The following is a 24220-nucleotide window of genomic DNA, read 5'->3' on the forward strand; positions in this document are numbered from 1 at the left end:
CCATCCAGCCATCTCGTCCTCTGTCGCTGCCTTCTCCTCCTGCCCTCAGTCTTTCCCAGCATGAAATCCTACTCAGAAGCTTTTGGTACTCACAGCTCCCTGTGAGTACTAGAAGGACTCATGGGATCTAAGATGGAGCATTTGGAATTAGAATCTCTGTTCATCACTGTTGCAGTTTCTCTCTTGTTGTCTGTTTTTCATCTCTGCTGGTCTCTATGGGCTTTATTCTGCAGTGAGGGTGAAGGCTTTCAGTAACTTCAGATTGGTGTACTCAGAGTCTTCCAAGTCTTGTGAAAAGCACTTTTCTTCCTATCAGTATAGTAGTCCTTGGAAAGAATTGTGATTCGCTCTGGTTAGTCACACATACCCTCCTTCGTGTTGCTTTGGAGATGGGACAATATGACTGACAGCTCACCACAACCACAGAACATACAGGCGTGAAAAGCGGAAAGGGAAGGGTGTTGGATAGCCACAGACCATGTATGTTTACTCAATCTGGCCTGATTGAGATTGTTCACCCAATTTGTTTTTCTTGTTCAGTTGCTAAGTCATCTTCAACTCTGTGACCTCATAGACTGTAGCATTCCAGGCTCCTCTATCCTCCACTATCTCCTGGAGTATGCTCAGATTCATGTTTATTGAGTCAGTGATGTTATCTTACCATCTTATCCTTTGCTGCCGCTTTCTCCTTTTGCCTTCAGTCTTTCCCACTGAAAGATTTTTCAATTGAAAGATCGTTGCCATTGAAAACCTAATACCTTTGTAGTAAAAAGAAATTGATTATTTTTAAGTTATGTAGTATTGCAAGTTATGATAAAAATGTAGATAATACTCTACTCTGTATATGTGCTAGGTCAAAAAATTTTTGTTCAAAGGGATTCTGACCACATTGAGTAATTATATCTTATTTTCTTTCAGGCCCTTGAGGAATATTTGGAAAGATGTAACAAGCAAATTGATGATATTGTCACGTTGGTTCGTGGCAAATTGTCCAAGCAAAATCGTGTTACTCTGGGAGCCCTTGTGGTGCTGGATGTCCATGCTAGAGATGTTCTCACAACACTTGTTAAAAAGAAAGTTAATGATGACTCGGACTTTGAATGGTTAAGTCAGCTTAGGTACTATTGGCAAGTAAGTAATATTACTGAATGTTATTACACAGCAATTTCAGATCACACCTGTTTAATTTGTGCTTGCTAGCTCACATAGGTGATAGTATTGGTAATACAGGATTTTTCTTGCTGATGGCTAACTATACCCAAACAAGCCTTCACCACATTGAAGATTAAGGCAGCCAAAATTTGTATGTCATGTGTATGAAAACTATGTGTATATCTATATCCAAATACATAGTTACATAGAAATAATATAGACACACACAAACTATGAGGAATTATAAAAACTTACTCAGTTGAAATTAGTCATTATGCTTGCTGAATCTGCAAAATGTTGAAACTAATCAGTTAAAATTTTTTTTTGATTCCTGATACATCTAAAGAATATACAAATCAGAATGTTTTAGTCTGATTTAGTCATTAAACTTTTCTCATATTGATCAGTTGAAGGAACCTAAAATATGATCTGGAGGAAGGCTTTTATCAGCATATCTGGGTGGCTGGTGATGGCAGTCACCATCAGGGAAGCGGGAGGAGCAGGAACAGTACAGTGAACAAGCTTGGGCCTGTTGAGAGTGGGAAGAGAGAGCTGATGATTGGAGATACAGACTCGAAAATTCTCATCATAGTCACTTTTGTGAAAGGTTTTGGGGATGTATGCAGTGGAAGGAGAAGAGATAAAAGAACCAGAACCCTGGAACACTATATGAGGCTATGTGCATGGTGGTTAGGAGCCCAGACTGTGCATTCATAGTTTCTAATGCTATATCTTCCCCTTACCAGCTGTGTGACATTGGAAAGTTAAGTTGCTCTCTTCAGGCACCAGCTTCCTTAGATATAAAATGGTGATGATGATAATACTCTACAGTGAAAACTCATGGAACAAATGATTGAAAATATAGAAGAATAATGAACTATCTAAAAGAATAATTAAGAAAGCAATCCCGTTTATAATTGCTCAAAAAAATAAAATACCTAGGAATAAATTTAACCAAAAAAGTGAAGGCCCTATAAACTGAAAAATGTAAGACGCTAATGAAAGAAATTTAAGACATGAATAAAAGCAAAGATCTGTGTTCATGGATTGGAAGGATTAACATTATTAAAATGTCCATCTGGCTTACTTCACTCTGTATGATAGGTTCCAGTTTCATCCACCTCATTAGAACTGATTCAAATGTATTCTTTTTAATGGCTGAGTAATACTCCATTGTGTATATGTACCACTGCTTTCTTATCCATTCATCTGCTGATGGACATCTAGGTTGCTTCCATGTCCTGGCTATTATAAACAGTGCTGCGATGAACACTGGGGTACACGTGTCTCTTTCCCTTCTGGTTTCCTCAGTGTGTATGCCCAGCAGTGGGATTGCTGGATCATCAGACAGTTCTATTTCCAGTTTTTTAAGGAATCTCCACACTGTTCTCCATAGTGGCTGTACTAGTTTGCATTCCCACCAACAGTGTAAGAGGATTCCCTTTTCTCCACACCCTCTCCAGCATTTATTGCTTGTGGACTTTTGGATCGCAGCCATTCTGACTAACGCACATATATGGAATTTAGAAAGGTGGTAATAATAATCCTGTATATGAGACAGCAAAAGAGACACTGATGTATAGAACAGTCTTTTGGACTCTGTGGGAGAGGGAGAGGGTGGGATGATTTGGGAGAATGGCATTGAAATATGTATAATATCATATGTGAAACGAGTTGCCAGTCCAGGTTCGATGCACGATACTGGATACTTGGGGCTGGTGCACTGGGACGACCCAGAGGGATGGTATGGGGAGGGAGGAGGGAGGAGGGTTCAGGATGGGGAACACATGTATACCTGTGGCGGATTCATTTCGATATATGGCAAAACCAATATAATATTGTAAAGTTAAAAAATAAAATAAAAAAAAAATGTCCATACTTCCCAAAGCAATCTACAGATTTACTACAATTTCTATCAAAATTCCAATGGCATATTTCACAAAAAAAAAAAAAAAACAGAACATTCCTAATATTTTTATGGAAACAGGAAAAACCCCAAATAGAAAAGCAGTCTTGAGAAAGAGCAAAGCTGGAAGCATCACACTTCCTGATTTCAAGTTATATTACAAAGCTAAAGTAATAAATTAAGCTAAAGCTAAAGTAATAAAACCAGTATGGTATTGCCATAAAAACAGATACATAGATCATTGGAACAAAACAGAGTCCAGAAATAAATCTACATATGTATGGTAATTTATGATGAAGGAACCAAGACTATAAAATGTGGAAAGGACAATCTCTTTAATAAATGGTGTTGGGAAAACTGGAAAACCACATGCAAAAGAATGAAGTAGGACTGTTATCTTACATCATACCTCAAAAGTAACTCAAAATGGATTAAAGAATTGAGTGTAGGACCTGAAACCATAAAACTCTTAGAGAAGTAAGCTCCTTGACTTTGGTGATAGGGATTTTTTTTTTTTTTAATTTGACACCCAAATCAAAGCCAACAAGAGCAAAAAAAAGAAAAAAAAAAACAAACAAACAAGTGGGACTACATCAAACTAAAGGCCTTTTGTACATCAAGGAAGACCATCAACAGAATGGGAAGGCAACCTACTGAAAAGGAGAAAATATTTGCAAATTATATATCTGATAAGAGGTTAAATCCAAAATAAAGAACACATACCATGGGATCTCACATATATGTGGAATCTAAAAAACAAAAGAAAATAAAACAAAGAACAACACGAAACAAGCTGATATATAAAATATACTAGGGGTTCCCAAAGGCTGGGGGTGCAGGTTGAGAGGTGAGAGAAATGGGTGAAGGGAGTCAAAAGGTTCAAACTTCCAAGTACAAAACAAGTAATTCATGGGGATGTAATATATAGCATGACAACAATAGTTAATAATACTGTTTTGCATGCTTGAAACTCACAGGAAAAAAATTCTGTTACTATGTATGATGATGAATGTTGATTTATTATGATGATCATTTTGTAATAAATATAAGAATGGAATCATTACGTTATGTACCTGAAACTAATATAATATTGTACGTCAATTATACCTTAATAAAATAGTGTTAGCAAACTTAAAGAAAATATGAGAATGAACAAATATATTTTCCAAAGTTCTATGGGAAAAATTGAGGCCAGTAACTTCAAATCTTATCCAAGGAAGTTAGATATTGAATTGTTCTACTTAATTAAATGATGTCTGAAAAGTCAATTTTAAAGATATTGTTTATAGCATGGCTATTATTTATTAAAGAGCTTGAGATTTCATATTATTTAAATTTTACAGTTTAAGCTAACTTCATTTTATCTGATTTATATTAGGAAAATAATTTAGAAACAAAGATGATCAATGCTGGCTTACGATATGGATATGAATATCTGGGCAATTCCCCTAGGCTGGTTATTACTCCACTCACTGACAGATGTTACAGGTAAACTCATTAATTTAAAGATCTAATTGGAAAAAAAGCTTTCACTTATCTCTAGATCACTTAATTTTTTTAAGGACCAAAATATATCCTCCGTTATCTTTCCTGGACTATTCTTTTCTCAACTTGGTCTTCAATTTCTTTTTTTTTAATTTATATTTATTATTATTATTATTTTTTTACTTTACAATATTGTATTGGCTTTGCCATACATCAACATGCATCCACCATGGGTGTACACGTGTTCCCCATCCTGAACCCCGCTCCCACCTCCCTCCCTATCCCATCCCTCTGGGTCATCCCAGTGCACCAGCCCCAAGCTTCCTGTATCCTGCATCGAACCTGGACTGGCGATTCATTTCTTATATGATATTATACATGTTTTAATGCCATTCTCCCAAATCATCCCCCCCCCACCTCTCCCACAGAGTCCAAAAGACTGTTCTGTACATCTGTGTCTCTTTTGCTGTCTTGCATACAGGGTTGTTGTTACCATCTTTCTAAATTCCATATATATGCATTAGTATACTGTATTGGTGTTTTTCTTTCTGGCTTACTTCACTCTGTATAATCGGCTCCAGTTTCATCCACCTCATTAGAACTGATTCAAATGTATTCTTTTTCATGGCTGAGTAATACTCCATTGTGTATATGTACCACAGTTTTCTTATCCATTCATCTGTTGATGGACATCTAGGTTGCTGCCATGTCCTGGCTATTATAAACAGTGCTGCGATGAACATTGGGGACCTTCAGTTTCTTTCTCTGCTGACTTCTTCCTCTCGGCTCTAGACCTCTCAGCCCTAAGTATTGTTGGGCAGTGCTATTGCTTTTTTACATTGTTAGTTTCTCCTTCCTTCTTGAAACTTTTTGACTGTTCCTTTGGATCATTTGAGGCATCCTGTTTCATCCCTTAAATTGTATTTTCATGTAGTGCTTTGTGTCATGCTTCATGGTTTCCTGAATGTTCTCATCTACTCTTAGACTTTTTAAAAATTTTATTTATTTATGTATTCGGCTGCACATGGTCTTAGTTGTGGCACGTGGGAGGCTTGATCTTTGTTGTGATATGAGAACTCTTAGTTGTGGCATGTGGGATCTAGTTCCCTGACCAGGAATTGAACCCAGGGCTATCTGCATTGAGATGCTTGGAGCCTTAGCCACTGGACCACCAAGGAAGTCTCTACTCTTTAGGCTTTAACAGCCTACATCCTGAAGATCCCCAAACCAGTGCCTCCAGCCAAGGCCTCTCTCCTGTAAGGTTTCACCACACACATACTGGTAGATATCTCCATTATATATCTCATAGGTGTTTACATGTACATTATTTTCTGTTGTCCTGAATAATAAAAGACCTTTATTTTTAACTTCCAGTTTCCATTCACCATATTCCAGATTTGTTAAATACTAAATTAAACTTCATTTTTTCATTTTCTTCCAATGTAACTAGTTTACTAATTTCAGGATGCAAGCAGAAAGCAGTTTTATCCTTTTTTATCACTATTCTTTTAAACTTGCTCTATCAAATATTATCCCCATTTATGGATAAAATCTAGGATACTCTACTGTTTCTCAGATATTCCCTACTCTTTCTGGTGACTCTAATATATTAATAAATAGAATTATTCTTTTCAGATGTTAAAAGTCCATTTAGGTATAAAATCAGTTACTATTTTTCATCCAATTTAAAACGTCCCTTCCTCCCAGGTCAAGCTTGACTCAAGCTTGTGGCCTGCATTTGGGAAGGTACTGATAAACGTGGTCAATCTTTTGTCATTATTATCCCTATCCATTGCACCCTCCCCTCAATAGCCCTTCTTTTGGCCTCTCCCGTGTTGGAATTTGATAGAGGAGAGGCGAAGGAAAGGGAGAGGTAGGTTTACAGGTGACCGGTGTCTTGGGTAACAACTACCTTTTGCTGTCTAGTGCCCTCCATGATGGCACAAGTTCAGACGTACCAGATGTCCCAAGGGATGTTTATGTGGATTTGGGAAGCCCCCAATCACCTGATCCTCCCACCTGTGGAAAATGCCTTCTCTGGCTGGCTGCTGGTGACTTTTGCTTCAGCCTCTACTGAGGTCGACTACACACAGACCCTCTTCCTGGGGTCTTCTCTGATTCTACGTGGGTCTACTGCACCTGGGCCCATTCAGCTTAACTCAAGACTGGCTCCCTACCAGTGGGATCTAGACCTTGTCAGATGATACATGTGTTTTACCATCAGTAAGAGTGCATCTTTCTTACTGTCCCTGTTTTCTCCTACTCTGCCATCAGCAGAAACTGCAGGCATCCTCTTGACTAAATATTTTAAAGCTCTCAGCTTGGGGGTTTAGTCGAAATTCTAATACAAGCTGATCTCTATTTATATACTGTTACACATTTTTACAACTAATATGTAGGTGAGTGAAGTTGCTCAGTCGTGTCCGACTCTTTGCGACACCATGAACTGTAGCCTACCAGGCTTCTCAGTCCATGGGATTTTCCAGGCAAGAGTACTGGAGTGGGTTGCCATTTCCTTCTCCAGGGGATCTTCCCAACCCATAGCTTTGACTATATGGACCTTTGTTGGCAAAGTAATGTCTCTGCTTTTCAATAGGTTTATTGTAGCTTTTAATACGCTATCTAGGTTTGTCATAGTTTTTCTTCCAAGGAGTAAGCATCTTTTAATTTCATGGCTGCAGTCACCGTCTGGAGTGATTTTGGAGCCCAGAAAATAGTCTGTCACTGTTTCTGTTGTTTCCCCATCACTTTGCCACGAAGTGATGGGACCGGATGCCATGATCTTAGTTTTCTGAATGTTGAGCTTTAAGGCAACTTTTCCCCTCTCCTCTTTCACCTTCATCAAGAGGCTCTTTAGTTCCTCTTTGCTTTCTGCCACAAGGGTGGTGTCATCTGCGTATCTGAGGTTATTGATATTTCTCCTGGCAATCTTGATTCCAGCTTCACCCAGCCCTGCATTTCGCATGATGTACTCTGCATATAAGTTAAAATGCCTTTTGCTCTTCTTTTTTTCTTGGTCTTCACTAGATTGTTGTTGTTCAGTCTCTCAGTTGTGTCCAACTCTTTGCTACCCCATGGACTGCAGCACAATAGACTTCCCTGTCCTTCACTGTCTCCCAGAATTTGCCCAAACTCATATCCATTTAGTCGATGATGCCATCCAACCATCTCATCCTCTTTTCCTCCTGCCCTAAATTTTTCTCAGCATCAGGGTCTTTTCCAATAGATTAGCTAGGTGTAAAACTGTAGATGAACAGTAATTTCCCCTTAGCTCTCCAAAGATACTATTCTACTGGCATTTATTGCTACTGCTGATTAGTCTGTTATTCTAATTATTAGTTTTATTCCTTTATAAGTAACTTTCTCTGTTGTAGTTTTTAAGGTTTTCTCTTTATTGTTGATGTTCACTGGATGTTATTAGATGTGAAGGAGTTTTTATTTATCCTACTTGGGACTTTTTCTAGTTAATATCTTTCTTCAGTTCTAGCAAATTTTCAGCCATTGTTTTTAGAATTTTGCCTTTTCCCCATTCTTTTCCTTCTTTTTTCTATGTCTTTAACTTTTCTTATTGTTGGCCTCTTTCCCTGGGTGATATCCTCCTACTTATCTTCTAGTGTGCATAATTCTATTTCTGCATGTTTTCTCTGCTATTTATTCTGTTCATTGAATTTTCAAAAGTTCAGATATTATGTTTTTCATTGCTAAATTTCAAGTTTCCTCTTTTATGAGATTGACTTCTTTTTTTCCTCAGAATTGTCTGATGTCTATTGCTTTTTATTTAAAATCTTCCTAAACCACCAGGATACGAAAGAAGGCAGAGTGCCATATATACAGTAGCCCTCTCAGACCATTGTCCAACTGCCTAACTGGCTTTGTCATTGCAAGTCTGATTCTTAATTTTGATCTCTCTTTCTGGTTTTAACTGTGAGCTCATTTTAGTAGGATTGTTTCCCCAGGTGGTCTTCCATTTCTCATTTGTGGAGGTGTCCGTGTGGAACAGTTTTACATTTGTCTCTGTGGAGGGCTCTAGGGTTTTCTCTGGTCCAGAACAAAATTTTAATGTTAATTTCTCAGTTTGGGTTCATGTGCCCATCAGTAGCCATTCTCTTCTCCAGTGGATCTTTCTGACCCAGGGATCAAACTGGGGTCTTCTGCATTGCAGGTGGATTCTTTACCAGCTGAGCTACCGGGGAATGGAAATTTGATGGCACCCTTTATGAATGATGTCGATTTCTCATTGGGCACTGCATGAAGTATAAGCTTCCTGCCCTTCATTGACTCTTCTTTGTCTCCTGAGTAGGCTGCTAAAGTAATTTTAGTTCCCATTTATACCCAAGGCAACCTTTCAGATCTTCTGGGTTTAAATAGTGAATCCAGCTCCCCAGCTTGCTCAGTTCTAAGAACTTTTGTTTCTGTGTGGGTATAAATGCACTGTGTTTATTTACAAATTCCAAACCAATGTGCATCTCTACAGCTTTATCACCTAATTACTTTTCCAGCTATGCATTGTCTCTTCTTTGATAATTTGCTTTTCATTCTCTCAAAAATGGTTCTATATTTCCAAAGTTATCATTTTTTATGTAGCATTTCCATATGCTTGCAGTAGGGTAATTGCATGGTTCAGGATCAACTGAATTCTCCAGAAGTCAGCATTGAATTTCAAAGATGAGTTTGTTCTGATTTTGTCACATATACAGCTATTCAGAAGTAAAATATAAAACAGACAAAGATTTTCATGGGTTAGGAAGGAAGGAATTTTTGCTGAGGAAGTATAAAATTTGGCTCTTGATTTAAAGTTTTTTCTGAATGTATATAAAAATCACATTATTATACAAAGATTGTTTATTTCTTATATTTCAGAACCTTATTTGGAGCCCTTCATCTGCACCTTGGAGGAGCACCTGAGGGGCCAGCTGGCACTGGAAAGACTGAAACTACTAAAGATTTAGCCAAAGCTGTAGCCAAGCAGTGTGTTGTTTTCAACTGCTCTGATGGGTTGGACTATCTGGCTCTAGGAAAATTCTTTAAGGTTTGAGTTTACTCCTCATTTATGATATGATAACTTCTCAGAAAGACTTTTTATAATGAAACATAATTTGATGCATATAAAAGACTTCCTGTAAGTAGAGTTATATCAAAAGCTTATTTGAGAAGGAGTTCTACTTCCCTCTCAGATAGTAAAGAATCCACCTGCAACATAGGAGACCCAGGTTCAATCCCTAGGTCAGGAAGATCCCCTGGAGAAGGGAATGGCAACCCACTCCAGTATCCTTGCCAAAGAATTCCATGGACTGAGGAGCCTGGTGGGCTGCAGTCCTTTGGGTTGCAGGGTGGGACACGACTGAGCTGACTAACACTTTCACACTTTCTACCTCCCTCTTCAGTCCTTGCTTTATAAAGGGTCAGTATTCCTGATAGTAATGAATGAGTGGTATCCCTTCAAAACACTGGACAACTAGAAGTTTGAGAACCATTAATTTAAGTGAAAGTTGCTCAGTTATGTCCGAGTCTTTGTGACCCCATAAGTATAGTCCATGGAATTCTCCAGGCCAGAATACTGGAATGGGTAGCCTTTCCCTTCTCTGGGGATCTTCCCAACCCAGGAATTGAACCCAGGTATCCCTCATTGCAGGCAGATTCTTTACCAACTGAGCCACAAGGCAAGCACAAGAATACTGGAATGGGTAGCCTATCCCTTCTCCAGTGGATCTTCCCGACCCCGGAATTGAACCTGGGTCTCCTACATTGCAGGCAGACTCTTTACCAACTGAGCTATATTGCATCATGTAAATACTGAGTTCTCTAAAGACTTCATTATTAATAAGTTATGATTCAATAATTTACTTTTATGGACACATTTTATTTAATCTTTTTGGTGAACTTGAAATCCTTTTGTTTTTTTCTTATTCTGAGTCAGACTCCCACTCTTACGAGTTAGTAAGATTGCAAAAAGGGGAGTGAAAGATATAAAGTCCCTGGCTAAGTTCACTGAGTAACCTTTGAACATCTGGTCATTTTGATGCTTTGTTGCTATAGTTTGTTATTCTTTAAAATATTAGGTGGCACAGTTGAACACAAAATTATCCATGTGGGATTATGAGTTCCACTTGCTTGTTTTTTTAATTTCTATTTTTGTATACTTTTAAATTAAAATTTAATGATTCTTTAATCCTTAATTTTCAAAGAAGCTCCAGAAAAAGTTAATATTGAAAAAATACTCAAATCATTTGTGTACCTATGACTGATTTGTGTTGATGTCTGGCAGAAACCAATGCCATATTGTAAAGCAATTGTCTTTCAATTAAAAATAAACAAATTAAAAAAAATTACTAGGCTATCCCACAGTATAAAAACATTATAAATAAAGAACAAATAAACATGTTTTAGGATAAAAAAAAACCTACTCACACTAACAAAACATAACAACCGTACCCTATGAGTAAACTATTCCTGACTGAAATATGGCCTAGTCATTTTATAAAAGATTTGGAACATAAGAAGTTTCTATATTTTTGACACTGAAACAATTAGAATAATAGTAAAAGAAAGGAAAATATTATAATAAGTAAAATATGAAGAAAACATTTGAATGATCAGTAACTATTTCAATCATCCTCTATAATGAGATACAACCTCACTGTAATGATTATTAAAGAAATAAACAGCAAATCTAAAAGATTCTCTGTGTACTTTAAATAGCCATTATATTCCTAAATGTTTCAAGAAAATTCTGGTATGCACTGTTTTCAAATCTATATAATAATATTCTTAATTCTTTGAAATAGATTCATATATTAAAATATTGGACTCTATGGGACAGGGAGAGGGTGGGAAGATTTGGGAGAATGGCATTGAAACATGTAAAATATCATGTGTGAAACGAGTTGCCAGTCCAGGTTCGATGCACGATACTGGATGCTTGGGGCTAGTGCACTGGGACGACCCAGAGGGATGGTATGGGGAGGGAGGAGGGAGGAGGGTTCAGGATGGGGAACACATGTATACCTGTGGCGGATTCATTTTGATATTTGGCAAAACTAATACAATTATGTAAAGTTTAAAAATAAAAAAAATATTATTTTGTTATTGATAAGTATTGCCTATATGGACAATTCATATTAGGATCATGCTGAATAACGGGGGTACAAAATTAAAAAGACAGAGATCTTACTAGAACCTCACAATCTGTATAACTCTAAAGACGTGAATTCACAAGCATTTTGTTCTCTGTGATTTCTAATCCTTTTATTATATCATGTGTTAGATTTCTAAGTCTTAGAGTCTTCACTAAATGGTGAAAATGTACTATTCTTTGACATGCATGGTGTTCATGTTTAATCCAGTGTGTTTGAGTAGATGGAACTGTACATAAATCCAAGGTTAGCCACTATTAGATATGTGGCATTGTACTAAATACTTAACATCTTATGTGACATAGCCCTAGTTTCCTTGTATAAAAGATATATACAAAGTGCCATGCATCATGTCCTGCATATTATAGGTACTTAGGGAAATACACATACATACATATACAATCTGGAGGATGTACATTCAATAATCATTTTTGCATTTCTTAAAAATTTAATTTGAATTTGGACTCAGCTACTCAAGTTTGACTTTCCAGTTTTTCCTATGACCACATGGCACATAGTTACTTGTGAGGTAGCTGTAAGTTAGAATTGCAAGCTGGGGCCTCCGACAGCGTTAGCTGGTCATTAAGGTACTCAGGTTACAGGGTAGTCTCATTGACAACAGGGGTCACCTTATTTAAAGGATTATTACAATCCATTCTATGGAGTCCGTAAGGAAAAAGCGAATAAAATCAACTTGTAACTAAAAAATAAGAAAGGCTTTGAAATTATAGATATACATCTAAATGCCAAAAAATACACAGAGAAAGTAAAAAAAAAATCAATTGGAAAATTTTTCAATTCATCAAACTCTTTATTCATGCAGAATAATGAATTGGTAATAAAAGAGTAAGCTGTCTTTAAAGATAAAGGTGAATAAGCAATTTCCTTGATAGGATATTAAATCTGTGAGGAGATGAGGTGAAAATACAACATTTCAATGTAATATTCAATCAGATAAAATTGAAATTTTTCATTACTCTTTTCTCCCAGGGACTGTTATCTTGTGGTGCCTGGGCTTGCTTTGATGAGTTTAACAGAATTGATTTGGAAGTGCTGTCTGTGGTTGCTCAACAAATTCTTACTATCCAAAGAGGTAACGGACTAGTTTGTCTCTGCATTGTGTGAAAACAGTAGAAATATAGGACATAATGAATGGCACGAGTCACATTTATATGTGGAATTGCTAAGTCATTTCATTCTTGATTACCCACAGGTATTAATGCAGGCGCTGATTTACTCGTGTTTGAAGGAACTGAATTAAAACTTGACCCCACATGTGCTGTCTTTATAACAATGAACCCTGGATATGCTGGACGATCAGAACTGCCTGATAATCTAAAGGTACAGAAAAGGCAATTATATAATCTGTTTCCTTGCTGTGATTTACAAAGTTAATATATAAAAAGAACATGCTCTTCTTGAATTTTACATAAAACATTTCCTTTTAGATGTTATATTTTAGACAACTGTTTTAGAAAAATTTTAAAGCTTTGATTACCTTTAAAAAATATGCAATTTCCAGAACTTCTATTTTAGAACTGATGATAAGTATAAAAATTGGAAAACATAGGAAATATTGGAAAAGGTACCCATTCTACTGTTTGCTGCTGCTGCTGCTGCTGCTAAGTCGCTTCAGTCGTGTCCGACTCTGTGCGACCCCATAGACGGCAGCCCACTAGGCTCCTCTGTCCCTGGGATTCTCCAGGCAAGAATACTGGAGTGGGTTGTCATTTCCTTCTCCAATGCATGAAAGTTAAAAGTGAAAGTGAAGTCACTCAGTTGTGCCCGACTCTTAGCGACCCCATGGACTGCAGCCTTCCAGGCTCCTCCGTCCATGGGATTTTCCAGGCAAGAGTACTGTTTACTGTATGGTATTCCTCAATATTAAATGTTGAAATCAGACCATTGGGAATACTGGGGGAAGGTCTGTTCATGTTAATATTATAATATGAGCATTTTTCTATCTTCATGAACATGATTCAAACCGTAAATAAGCTTATTGAACTGTGTTTACAGTTTGAAATTTCTATTGCATTTAGTTTTCCTTCTTTATAGATAATACTGCAATGGGAAATTTTTACTTAAGGCTTTTCTCTATTTTAAGGTATTTCATTAGGAGATTCATAAGACCAAGAGCTGTGTTGCTGAATTGCCTCTAACAGAGATTGAAACAATTTACATCCCATATGAATTCTCAGTTCTCCTTAATACCTAGCATTTTGTTTTCTTATAAGAACAAAATAACTAATTGACTAGACTAGAATCTTCATTAAAAAAAAAAAACTTTGCTTATTAGTGAAATATGATCTTTCCCCCATATCTTTGTTAGACCTTTTATATCCTTTTCTGGTGAACTGCAAGTTTATGGCTAGTGCATGGAGAAAAAAGGCTGAATAATAATAATACAGTGGTAATTGCAGATCCAAAACCAAGTTTTCTGACTCTAAATCCTACATTCCTTCCATTATTCACATTTTTAGAATGACAGCTTCTTAGATTAGGTGAGGTATTTTTCTTTTCCACCAAAAAATTTTTTGATTGGACCAACTGCTGCCAAGAATTTTTGTGGTATTTCTATTCCTTGGACTTTTCTTTGCTTGATGTGATGTTTTAATACTTTGCCTTTGTGAAGGAAAGTATGATTTAAAAATGCAAATTGGTAAATCCTCCGTCATCTAAGAAGCATTTTGCGACTTTTTATTCCAATGTACATTTGGAAAAATATACATTCCAATATATATTGGAAAAAAGCAAAATGGCTGTCTGCGCAGGCCTTACAAATAGCTGTGAAAAGAAGAGAAGTGAAAAGCAAAGGAGAAAAGGAAAGATATACCCATTTGAGTGCAGAGTTCCAAAGAATAGCAAGAAGAGATAAGAAAGCCTTCCTCAGCGATCAGTGCAAAGAAATAGAGGAAAACAATAGAATGGGAAAGACTAGAGATCTCTTCAAGAAAATTAGAGCTACCAAGGGAACATTTCATGCAAAGATGCGTTCAATAAAGGACAGAAATGGTATGGACCTAACAGAAGCAGAAGATATTAAGAAGAGATGGCAAGAATACACAGAAGAACTGTATAAAAAAAGATCTTCACAGCCCAGATAATCACAATGGTGTGATCACTCACCTAGAGCCAGACATCCTGGAATGTGAAGTCAAGTGGGCCTTAGAAAGCATCACTATGAACAAAGCTAGTGGAGGGGATGGAATTCCAGTTGAGCTATTCCAAATCCTGAAAGATGATGCTGTGAAAGTGCTGCACTCAATATGCCAGCAAATTTGGAAAACTCAGCAGTGGCCACAGGACTGGAAAAGGTCAGTTTTCATTCCAATCCCAAAGAAAGGCAATGCCAAAGAATGCTGAAACTACCGCACAATTGCACTCATCTCACACTCTAGTAAAGTAATGCTCAAAATTCTCCAAGCCAGGCTTCAGCAATACGTGAACCCTGAACTTCCAGATGTTCAAGCTGGTTTTAGAAAAGGCAGAGGAACAGAGATCAAATTGCCAACATCCGCTGGATCATGGAAAAAGCAAGAGAGTTCCAGAAAAACATCTATTTCTACTTTATTGACTATGCCAAAGCCTTTGACTGTGTGGATCACAATAAACTGTGGAAATTCTGAAAGAGAAGGGAATACCAGACCACCTGATCTGCCTCTTGAGAAATTTGTATGCAAGTCAGGAAGCAACAGTTAGAACTGGACATGGAACAACAGACTGGTTCCAAATAGGAAAAGGAGTACGTCAAGGCTGTATATTGTCACCCTGCTTATTTAACTTATATGCAGAGAACATCATGAGAAATGCTGGGCTGGAGGAAGCACAAGCTGGAATCAAGATTGTTGGGAAAAAATATCAATAACGTCAGATATGCAGATGACACCACCCTTATGGCAGAAATCGAAAAAGAATTAAAGAGCCTCTTGATGAAAATGAAAGAGGAGAGTGAAAAAGTTGGCTTAAAGCTCAACATTCAGAAAACTAAGATCGTGGCATCTGGTCGCATCACTTCATGGCAAATAGATGGGGAAACAGTGGAAACAGTGGCTGACTTTATTTTTCTGGGCTCCAAAATCACAGTAGATGGTGATTGCAGCCATGAAATTAAAAGACGCTTACTCCTTGGAAGGAAAGTTATGACCAACCTAGACAGCATGTTAAAAAGCAGAGACATTACTTTGTTAACAAAGGTCCGTCTAGTCAAGGCTGTGGTTTTTCCAGTGGTCATGTATGGATGTGAGAGTTGGACTATAAAGAAAGCTGAGCGCCGAAGAATTGATGCTTTTGAACTGTGGTGTTGGAGAAGGCTCTTGAGATTCCCTTGGACTGCAAGAAGATCCAACCAGTCCATCCTAAAGGAGATCAGTCCTGGGTGTTCATTGGAAGGACTGATGTTGAAGCTGAAACTCAATACTTTGGCCACCTGATGCAAAGAGCTGACTCATTGGAAAAGACCCTGATGTTGGGAAAGATTGAGGGCAGGAGGAGCAGGGACGACAGAGGATGAGATGGTTGGATGGCATCACCGACTCAATGGACATGAGTTTGGATAGACTCCGGGAGTTGTTGATGGACAGGGAGGCCTGGCATGCTGCAGTTCATGGGGTCGCAAAGAGTCGGACACGACTGAGTGACTGAACTGAACTGATACATTTGGAAAGCTCTTTTGGTCTAATTTTTTTATTCACTCATGTTTTTCTTTTATTCAGTAGGATTAATCTGAATACATAAGTATTCGTAAAGGCAAAATATCTGGGGCCATCATGGGTCGAGTCTGTTAATGCCCTGTGTGGACTCCTCCATGTTTTATTTATTGTGCATTTTGAAACAGTGGTGCTTGGAATAGTTTCTTTCTATTTTAGGTCAAAAGCTGTTCTCAAATTCGAATAGGTTTTTGTTGTTTGCATTGTTCCTTTTGTGCAGTCTTCTTGGTTAGAGCTGCTATAAAACATGTCTTTTCAAATATATATGGAAGTGCCTAACAATTTGGAAAAATGTCTTAGCCTGAAATGAAAGATATATAGATATAAATGTATGGGCTTCCCAGATGGGACTAGTGATAAAGAATCCATCTGCCAATGCAGAAGAAGCAAGAGACACAGGTTCGATCCCTGAGTTGGGAAGATTTCCTGGAGTAGGAAATGGCATCCCACTCCAGTATTCTTGCCTGGAAAATTCCATGGATGGAGGAGCCTGGCAGGCTACAGCTCATGCATCGGCCTGCAGACAATCAGACATGATTAAATGTCTGAAAACTATCTATTTAAAGCCTGCTGAGACCCAGAAAGTGTTTTAATGTCTTCAGGATCATCCTTGAAGCTTCCCTCTTCTTCACCCAGCATTTTCAGCCAGTTACCAAAACCAGTCTTGTAACTCCTGCTGTTCCTGGCCAGTGCTATGGCCATGCCTTGCTCCCACCCCTCTTCAGTATTCTCTTACATGTCTTACTGCAATGTTTCACCTATCACCATTGTGATAGCTCTTTCTCTATATAAATATATGATGTATATATGTCTCACATATTCTTAAACATATATATATATATATAAAAAAAAAACATATTCTTATTTCAGTCATCAGCTTATGGTCAGTTGGGTTGTTTCCATGTCTTGGCTGTTGTAAATAGTGCTGCTGTGAACATTGGGGTGCATTTATCTTCTCAAATTAGAATTTTCATTTTTTTCCCCTAGCTGTATGCCCAGGAGTTGGATTGCTGGAGCCGATGGCAACTCTTTTTAGTTTATGGAGTACCTCTGTACAGTTTTCCATGGTGGCTGCACAAATTCACATTCCCACCAACCATGAAGGAGGGTTCCCTTTTCTCCACACCCTCTCCAGCTTTTATTATTTGTAGACCTTTATATGATGATCATTCTGACCACTGTGAGGGGATACCTCACTGGAGTTTTGATTTGTATTTCTCTACTAATTAGAGAAGTTGAGCATCTTTTCAGGTGCCTATTGGCTATATGTATGTTCTTTGGAGAAATATTTATTTAGGTCTTCTGCTCATTTTTTGATTGGGTTTTTGCTTTTTTGCTGTTGAGTTATATGAGATGTTTGTATATTTTGGAAATTAAGCCCCCGTTGGTTGCATTGTTTGCAAATATTTTCTCCCAGTCTGTTGGTTGTCTTTTCATTTTATTTATGGTTTCCTTTACTTTGCAAAAGTTTTTAAGTTTGATTATTCCCATTTGTTCATTTTTGCCTCTATTTCCATTGCCTTGGAAGACTGACTTAAGAAAATATTGGTACAATTTATGTCAGAGAATGTTTTGCCTGTGTTTTCTTCTAGGAGTTCTATGATATCCTGTCTTATATTTAAGTCTTTAAGCCATTTTGACTTTTTTTTTCTTTTGGTGTTTGTAAAATGGGAGGGAATGTTATGACTTCTTTGATTTACAAGTGGCTGTCTAACTTTTCTAACACTACTTGCTAAAGAGACTATCTTTTCACCATTGTATATTCTTGCCTTCTTTGTCAAAGATTGACTGTAGGTGTGTGGGTTTACTTCCGGGCTGTCCATTCTGTTCCATTGATATGTCTGTTTTTGTGCTATTTTGATTAATGGAGTCTTGTAGTATTGTCTGAAGTCTGGGTGGGTATGCCTCCAGCTTTTTTCTTTTTCCTCAGGATTGCTTTGGCAATTCTGAGTCTTCTATGTTCAGTCACTAAGTCATGTCACACTCTTTGTGATATAAATTTTAGGATTTAGTTCTGTGGAAAATGTTATGAGTAATGTGATGGGGATCGCATTAAATTCATAGATTGCTTTGGGTAGTATGGAAAATAGGCATATTCTATATCTTCTGATGTCACAAAGTCAATAACATGATACATTGTGGCATCCAACTCTAAAGGCACAAGAAGAAGAAAATGCAAGTGAAACTGGGCTCAGTTCCAGTGACAGAGCCTGGCCTCTGTGACACAAGGCTGCTTTGCATGACAGAAGACAGAAGTAGGAGCTGAAGGACGTGTGAGCATCTGGGGAGATTTGAGGGAGTCTGGTGTTCCAGGTGAACAAGAAGTCAGGGGTTCATTGAGGGTTTTTTTGTTCTACAGTCAGGAGGATTTGCAGATGCTAACACATTCTGATACATAGCTTTCCTCAGAGCAAGCAGTGTGAAACACTCCGTTAGTACAGAGAAAAAAAGTGAAATAGATCCTGAATCCTCCATTTCACTCAAGCAAAACCTAGCTCATTTCTGAACAGGTCGCAGCATTATGAAATCTATTTCTAATCTCTAAAGGAAGAAATGGTAACAAGTTACTGCTCGAGATTTTGTTGTTGTTCTTCCAAACATGTAGTTCTTTGAAAGCCTCCTCTAGGAAGTATTTATAATTCCTTATGTATTGCCCTTCTTCTTCCACCCTATAGGGCAGAGGCAGTAGAATAATTATTCTCAATCGTTTATTTCTGCTGAGGTAAACATGGAGGGTAATGCTAACACTGATTACATGTACTGGAATTTATTCAAGCTCTGGCAGTTTACCTGGATCTATACTTTCCTGTTCTTTTTTTTTTTTTTTTTTACACACAAGAAAGTATGCCATGGGGTAAGCCAGAATCCAAATTAATTTTTAAAGCACTAAATTACCCTTTCATTTCATGCAAGGATGCTCATGATAAAGGACATAAATGGCAAGGACCTAACAGAAGCAGATGAGATTAAGAAGAGGTAGCAAGAATACAAATAAGGAAAGCAAAAAATATCTTAATGACCACTATGGTTTGGTCACTTACTTAGAGCCGGACATCCTGGAGTGTGAGGTCAAGTAGACTTTAGGAAGCGTTATTATGAACAAAGCTAGTGGAGGTGATGGAATTCCAGCTGAGCTATTTCAAATCCTAAAAGATGATACTGTTAAAATGCTGCACTCAGTATGTCAGCAAATTTGGAATACTCAGCACTGGCCACAGGACTGGGGAAGGTGAGTTATCATTCTGGGACCAAAGAAGGACAATGCCAAAGAGTGTTCAAACTACCATACAGTTGTGTTCATTTCACATGCCAGCAAGGTAATGCTCAAAATCCTTCAAGCTAGGCTTCAGCAAAACGTGAGCCGAGAACGTCCAGATGTACAAGCTGGGTTTACAAAAGGCGGAGGAACCAGAGATTAAATTGCCAGCATTTGTTGGGTCATGGAGAAAGCAAGAGAGTTCCAGAAAAACATCTACTTCATTGGCTATGCTAAAGCCTTTGACTGTATAGATCACAACAAACTGTGGAAAATTCTTCAAGAAATGGGAATACCAGACCTCCTTACATGTCTCTTGAGAAACCTGTATGCAGGTCAAGAAGCAACAGTTAGAACCAGACACGGAACAATGGACTGGTTCAAAATTGGGAAAGGAATATGAGAAGGTTGTATATTGTCACCCTGCTTTTTTAACTTATATGTAGAGCACATCATGTGAAATACTGTGCTGGATGAAGCACAAGCTGGAATCAAGATTGCCGGGAGAAATACCAACAACCTCAGATATGTATCTCATGTCACTCTAATGGCAGAAAGTGAAGAGGAACTAAAGAGTCACTTGATGAGGGTGAAAGAGGAGAGTGAAAAAACGGATTTAAAACTCAACATTCAAAAAACTAAGATCATGGCATCCTGTCCCATCACTTCATGGCAAATAGAAGGAAAAGGTGGAAGCAATGACAAGTTTTATTTTCTTGGGCTCCAAAATGACTGTGGACGATGACTGTGCCATGAAATTAAAAGACGCCTACTTCTTGGGAGGAAAGTTATGACAAACCTCAGTTCAGTTCAGTTCAGTCGCTCAGTCGTGTCCAACTCTTTGTGACCCCATAGACTCCAGCACAACAGGCCTCCCTGTCCATCACCAACTCCTGGAGTTTACACAAACTCATGTCCATTGAGTCGGTGATGCCATCCAACCATCTCATCCTCTGTCATTCCCTTCTCCTGCCTTCAGTCTTTCCCAGCATCAGGGTCTTTTCTAATGAGTCAGTTCTTTGCATCAGATGGCCAAAGTATTGGAGTTTCAGCTTCAGTATCAGTCCTTCCAATGAGTATTCAGGACTGATCTCCTTTAGGATGGACTGGTTGCATCTCCTTGCAGTCCAAGGGACTCTCAAGAGTCTTCTCCAACACCACAGTTCAAAAACATCAATTCTTTGGCACTCAACTTTCTATATAGTCCAACTTTCACATCCATACATGACTACTAGAAAAACCATAGCTTTGACTAGATGGACCTTTCTTGGTAAAGTAATGTCTCTGCTTTTTAATATGCTGTATAGGAGAGTGAAAAAGTTGGCTTAAAACTCAACATTCAGAAAACTAAGATCATGGCATCTGGTCCCATCACTTCATGGCAAATAGATGGGGAAACAGTGGAAACAGTGACAGACTTTATTTTTTGGGGCTCCAAAATCACTGCAGGTAGTGACGGCAGCCATGAAATTAAAAGAAACTTGCTCCTTGGAAGAAAAGTTATGACCAACCGAGACAGCATGACAAACCTAGACAGCTAATTAAAAGGCAGAGACACCACCTTGCTGACAAAGGCCCCCTATAGTCAAAGGTATGGTTTTCCAGTAGTTATGTACGGATGTGAGAATTGAACCATTAAGAAGGCAGGGTGCTGAAGAATTAATCCTTTTTAAATATGGTGCTGGAGAAAACTCTTGAGAGTCCCTTGGACAGCAAGGAGATCAAACCAGTTAATACCAAAGGAAATCAACCCTGAATATTCATTGGAAGGACTCTTGCTGAAGCTCCAACCCTGATGCTGAGAAAGACTGAAGGCAAAAGGAGAAGGGGGAGGCAGTGGATGAGATGGTCAGATAGCATCACTGACTCAGTGGGCATGAATTTGGTCAAAGTCTGGGAGATAGTGGAGGACAGGGAAGGCTGGCGTGCTACAGTCCATGCAATCACAAAAAATTGGACATGACTTAGTGACTGAATAAGATAAAAGAAAGTTTGTATCACCCTAACTTAGGCATTGACCAGCTAAATCACTAGTTCATTCATTCATTCTCTATTTTATTGATTAAAAAAAAGTTATTGAGAACCTACCTTTTAAAAGAGGTACCAACTTTATAGTAATTCTCTTGCATTCCACCCCCCCAGGTATGTAGTAGTTTTAAGCACGTGCTTAAACATCTCTGTTACAAATTATTTGTTCATGCTCTATACTTTTAATATTTTATTATTTCCTTTCTTGAATTCTAAACTTATTGATAAAATAGCAATGCTAAGACCTCTAGCTAGTAATTAATGTAATGCATTGGAAGGATCTTGCTTGATGCAAGTCTTTTCTTCTCAATTAAGTGTCATAACAGATCACTAAGGCAAAATGTCCTTATTCTCAACCTGCCTTGTGTTTTCCGTAACTTAGCTAGTTCCCAAAAGGTATTTATAACCTGTCTGAATGTGACTGTAATTCCGTACAATTATTATTCATTATTTGAATATAATTGTAATTTTATGTAACACTGTTGTTCTCCTGCTTTAGTATAGGAAAACCATGTTTTCATGCTTGAGCTATTGAAATAAGTTCTGATTGAAACTCACCTTTTAAAGTTAAATTTTCTTATTCTTTCCAAATATATTTCAGTTTTGTGTTTGCCTTCCATCACACAACATTTGTCCCACAACATTTAAAATACCATGAGGAAAAATTATCTTAGAATTAGGAAAATGGATTTATCTCTAATAATAATCATCCTATACTTGTTTTCAGCTTTTTTCCCTTTATTATGCTTGAACTGACATGGTGACTGAAGACTCAAAAAGGTTAAAAAATATCTCAAAATTCATCACTTATGTAACATACCCTTGTTATTAGGAGTTACCTTAATCAATTAGATATCTAGAGATCTTCACTTAGAGCATAGTCTCCTAATACCAGCCACTTTCTAACAGCTCCAATGAGAAACCCAACATCTTAGCAGAGTCTGATGCTTTTTCCCTGTAACATGTCACTTTCTACAAAGGAATAGAACATAATGGATACTTAATACTTAAGTAAGTTGATAATTCACCAAAGCCCCAGGTATGACAGAAATTTGAAGTGTTCTCAAAGCATAATTTCAGAAAAAATATTTGGATAAAAGTTAATGGTTTCTTCATTATATAACAATAATAAGAAGTCACATTTTAAAATGTTTTATCTATAGGATATGGATATTATAACAATATTATTACAAAAAAGCTATAACACTGTAGCATGCTATAAAGAGTCGAGCTATCTTCAGGATGGCCTGTTTATAAAGCACCTTTTCTCCACTCCCATAGGCGCTCTTTCGGACAGTAGCAATGATGGTGCCTGACTACGCTATGATTGCTGAAATCGTCCTGTACTCCTGTGGCTTTGTCACAGCTCGGCCACTGTCAGTGAAGATTGTGGCTACATATCGCCTGTGTTCAGAGCAGTTGTCGTCACAGCATCACTATGACTATGGAATGAGAGCTGTGAAGTCAGTGCTTACCGCTGCCGGGAATCTAAAGGTAGAAAACTCGAGTAACTTCTTTCTTTCTTTCTTTATTTTATTTTATTTTTTAACTTTACAATATTGTATTGGTTTTGCCACTTCTTAACTCATTCATTTCCTGTTTGTAAATCTCAGGACCATGTGTCTTTACAGAGCTCCAATAACTGATTGGTTCCATCAACTGGAAAAAAAGTTCCCTATTGTACTAAAATAGTTGATCATTTGCATACATGAAAAAGGAAATTTTATGATTTGTAAAACCTTAGTCATGTGATTTGGAGAAGGCAATGGCAACCCACTTCAGTACTCTTGCCTGGAAAATCCCATGGAGGGACGAGCCTGGTGGGCTGCTGTCCACGGGGTTCGAGAAGAGTCGGCCATGACTGACTTCCCTTTCACTTTTCACTTTCATGCATTGGATAAGGAAATGGCAAACCACTCCAGTGTTCTTGCCTGTAGAATCCGAGGGACGGGGGAGCCTGGTGGGCTGCCATTTATGGGGTCGCACAGAATCGGACACGACTGAAGTGACTTAGCAGCAGCAGCAGCAGCAGCCATGTGATTAGTGATTTGAGTTCCATCCCACAGTTTTAATTATATGAAACTGAGTACTACTGAGGAATAAAATTCCTTGCTGCTGAGAAATACTTTGAAAGCATTTAGTCTATGTGAATATATGTAACTTTAAAAGAAACAATGTATGTATAATTAATACAAACGTACAAAATTCCTAGACATTGTTATTTAATAACTATGGACTAGCAGTAATGGATTTGCAAGGTGCAGTGGTAAAAAATCCACCTGCCAAGGCAGGAGACACAAGAGATGCAAGCTCTATCTCTGGGTCAGGAAGATCCCCTGGAGTAGGAAATGGCATTCTACTTCAGTATTCTTTCCTGGAAAACTCCATGGACAGAGGAAGGAGCCTGGTGGGCTAGAGTCCAGGGGGTTGCAAAGGGTCAGACAAGACTGAGCATGCACACACTCATACCACCTGTAATGGATTTGCAGTATAATGTGTGCATTTTAAGATAGTATGAATCATAATTATATTGATAAAAAGGCCAAATATTTTA

The 24220-nt window shown here is 37.8% G+C and overlaps 1 protein-coding gene across 1 annotated transcript in view; it reads left to right on the plus strand.

Moving 5' to 3' along the window:
- DNAH7 (dynein axonemal heavy chain 7) overlaps positions 1 to 24220 on the plus strand; it is a 259565-nt gene that overhangs the window by 101073 nt on the left and 134272 nt on the right. Inside the window, 6 exon segments of the mRNA XM_070388877.1 lie at positions 919 to 1131; positions 4437 to 4546; positions 9404 to 9572; positions 12667 to 12769; positions 12890 to 13017; positions 22948 to 23160. Of these exon segments, the coding sequence (XP_070244978.1) occupies positions 919 to 1131; positions 4437 to 4546; positions 9404 to 9572; positions 12667 to 12769; positions 12890 to 13017; positions 22948 to 23160 (936 nt within the window).

The sequence above is a fragment of the Bos mutus genome, chromosome 2 (assembly GCF_027580195.1).
Source record: "Bos mutus isolate GX-2022 chromosome 2, NWIPB_WYAK_1.1, whole genome shotgun sequence".
NCBI classification, from domain to species: domain Eukaryota; kingdom Metazoa; phylum Chordata; class Mammalia; order Artiodactyla; family Bovidae; genus Bos; species Bos mutus.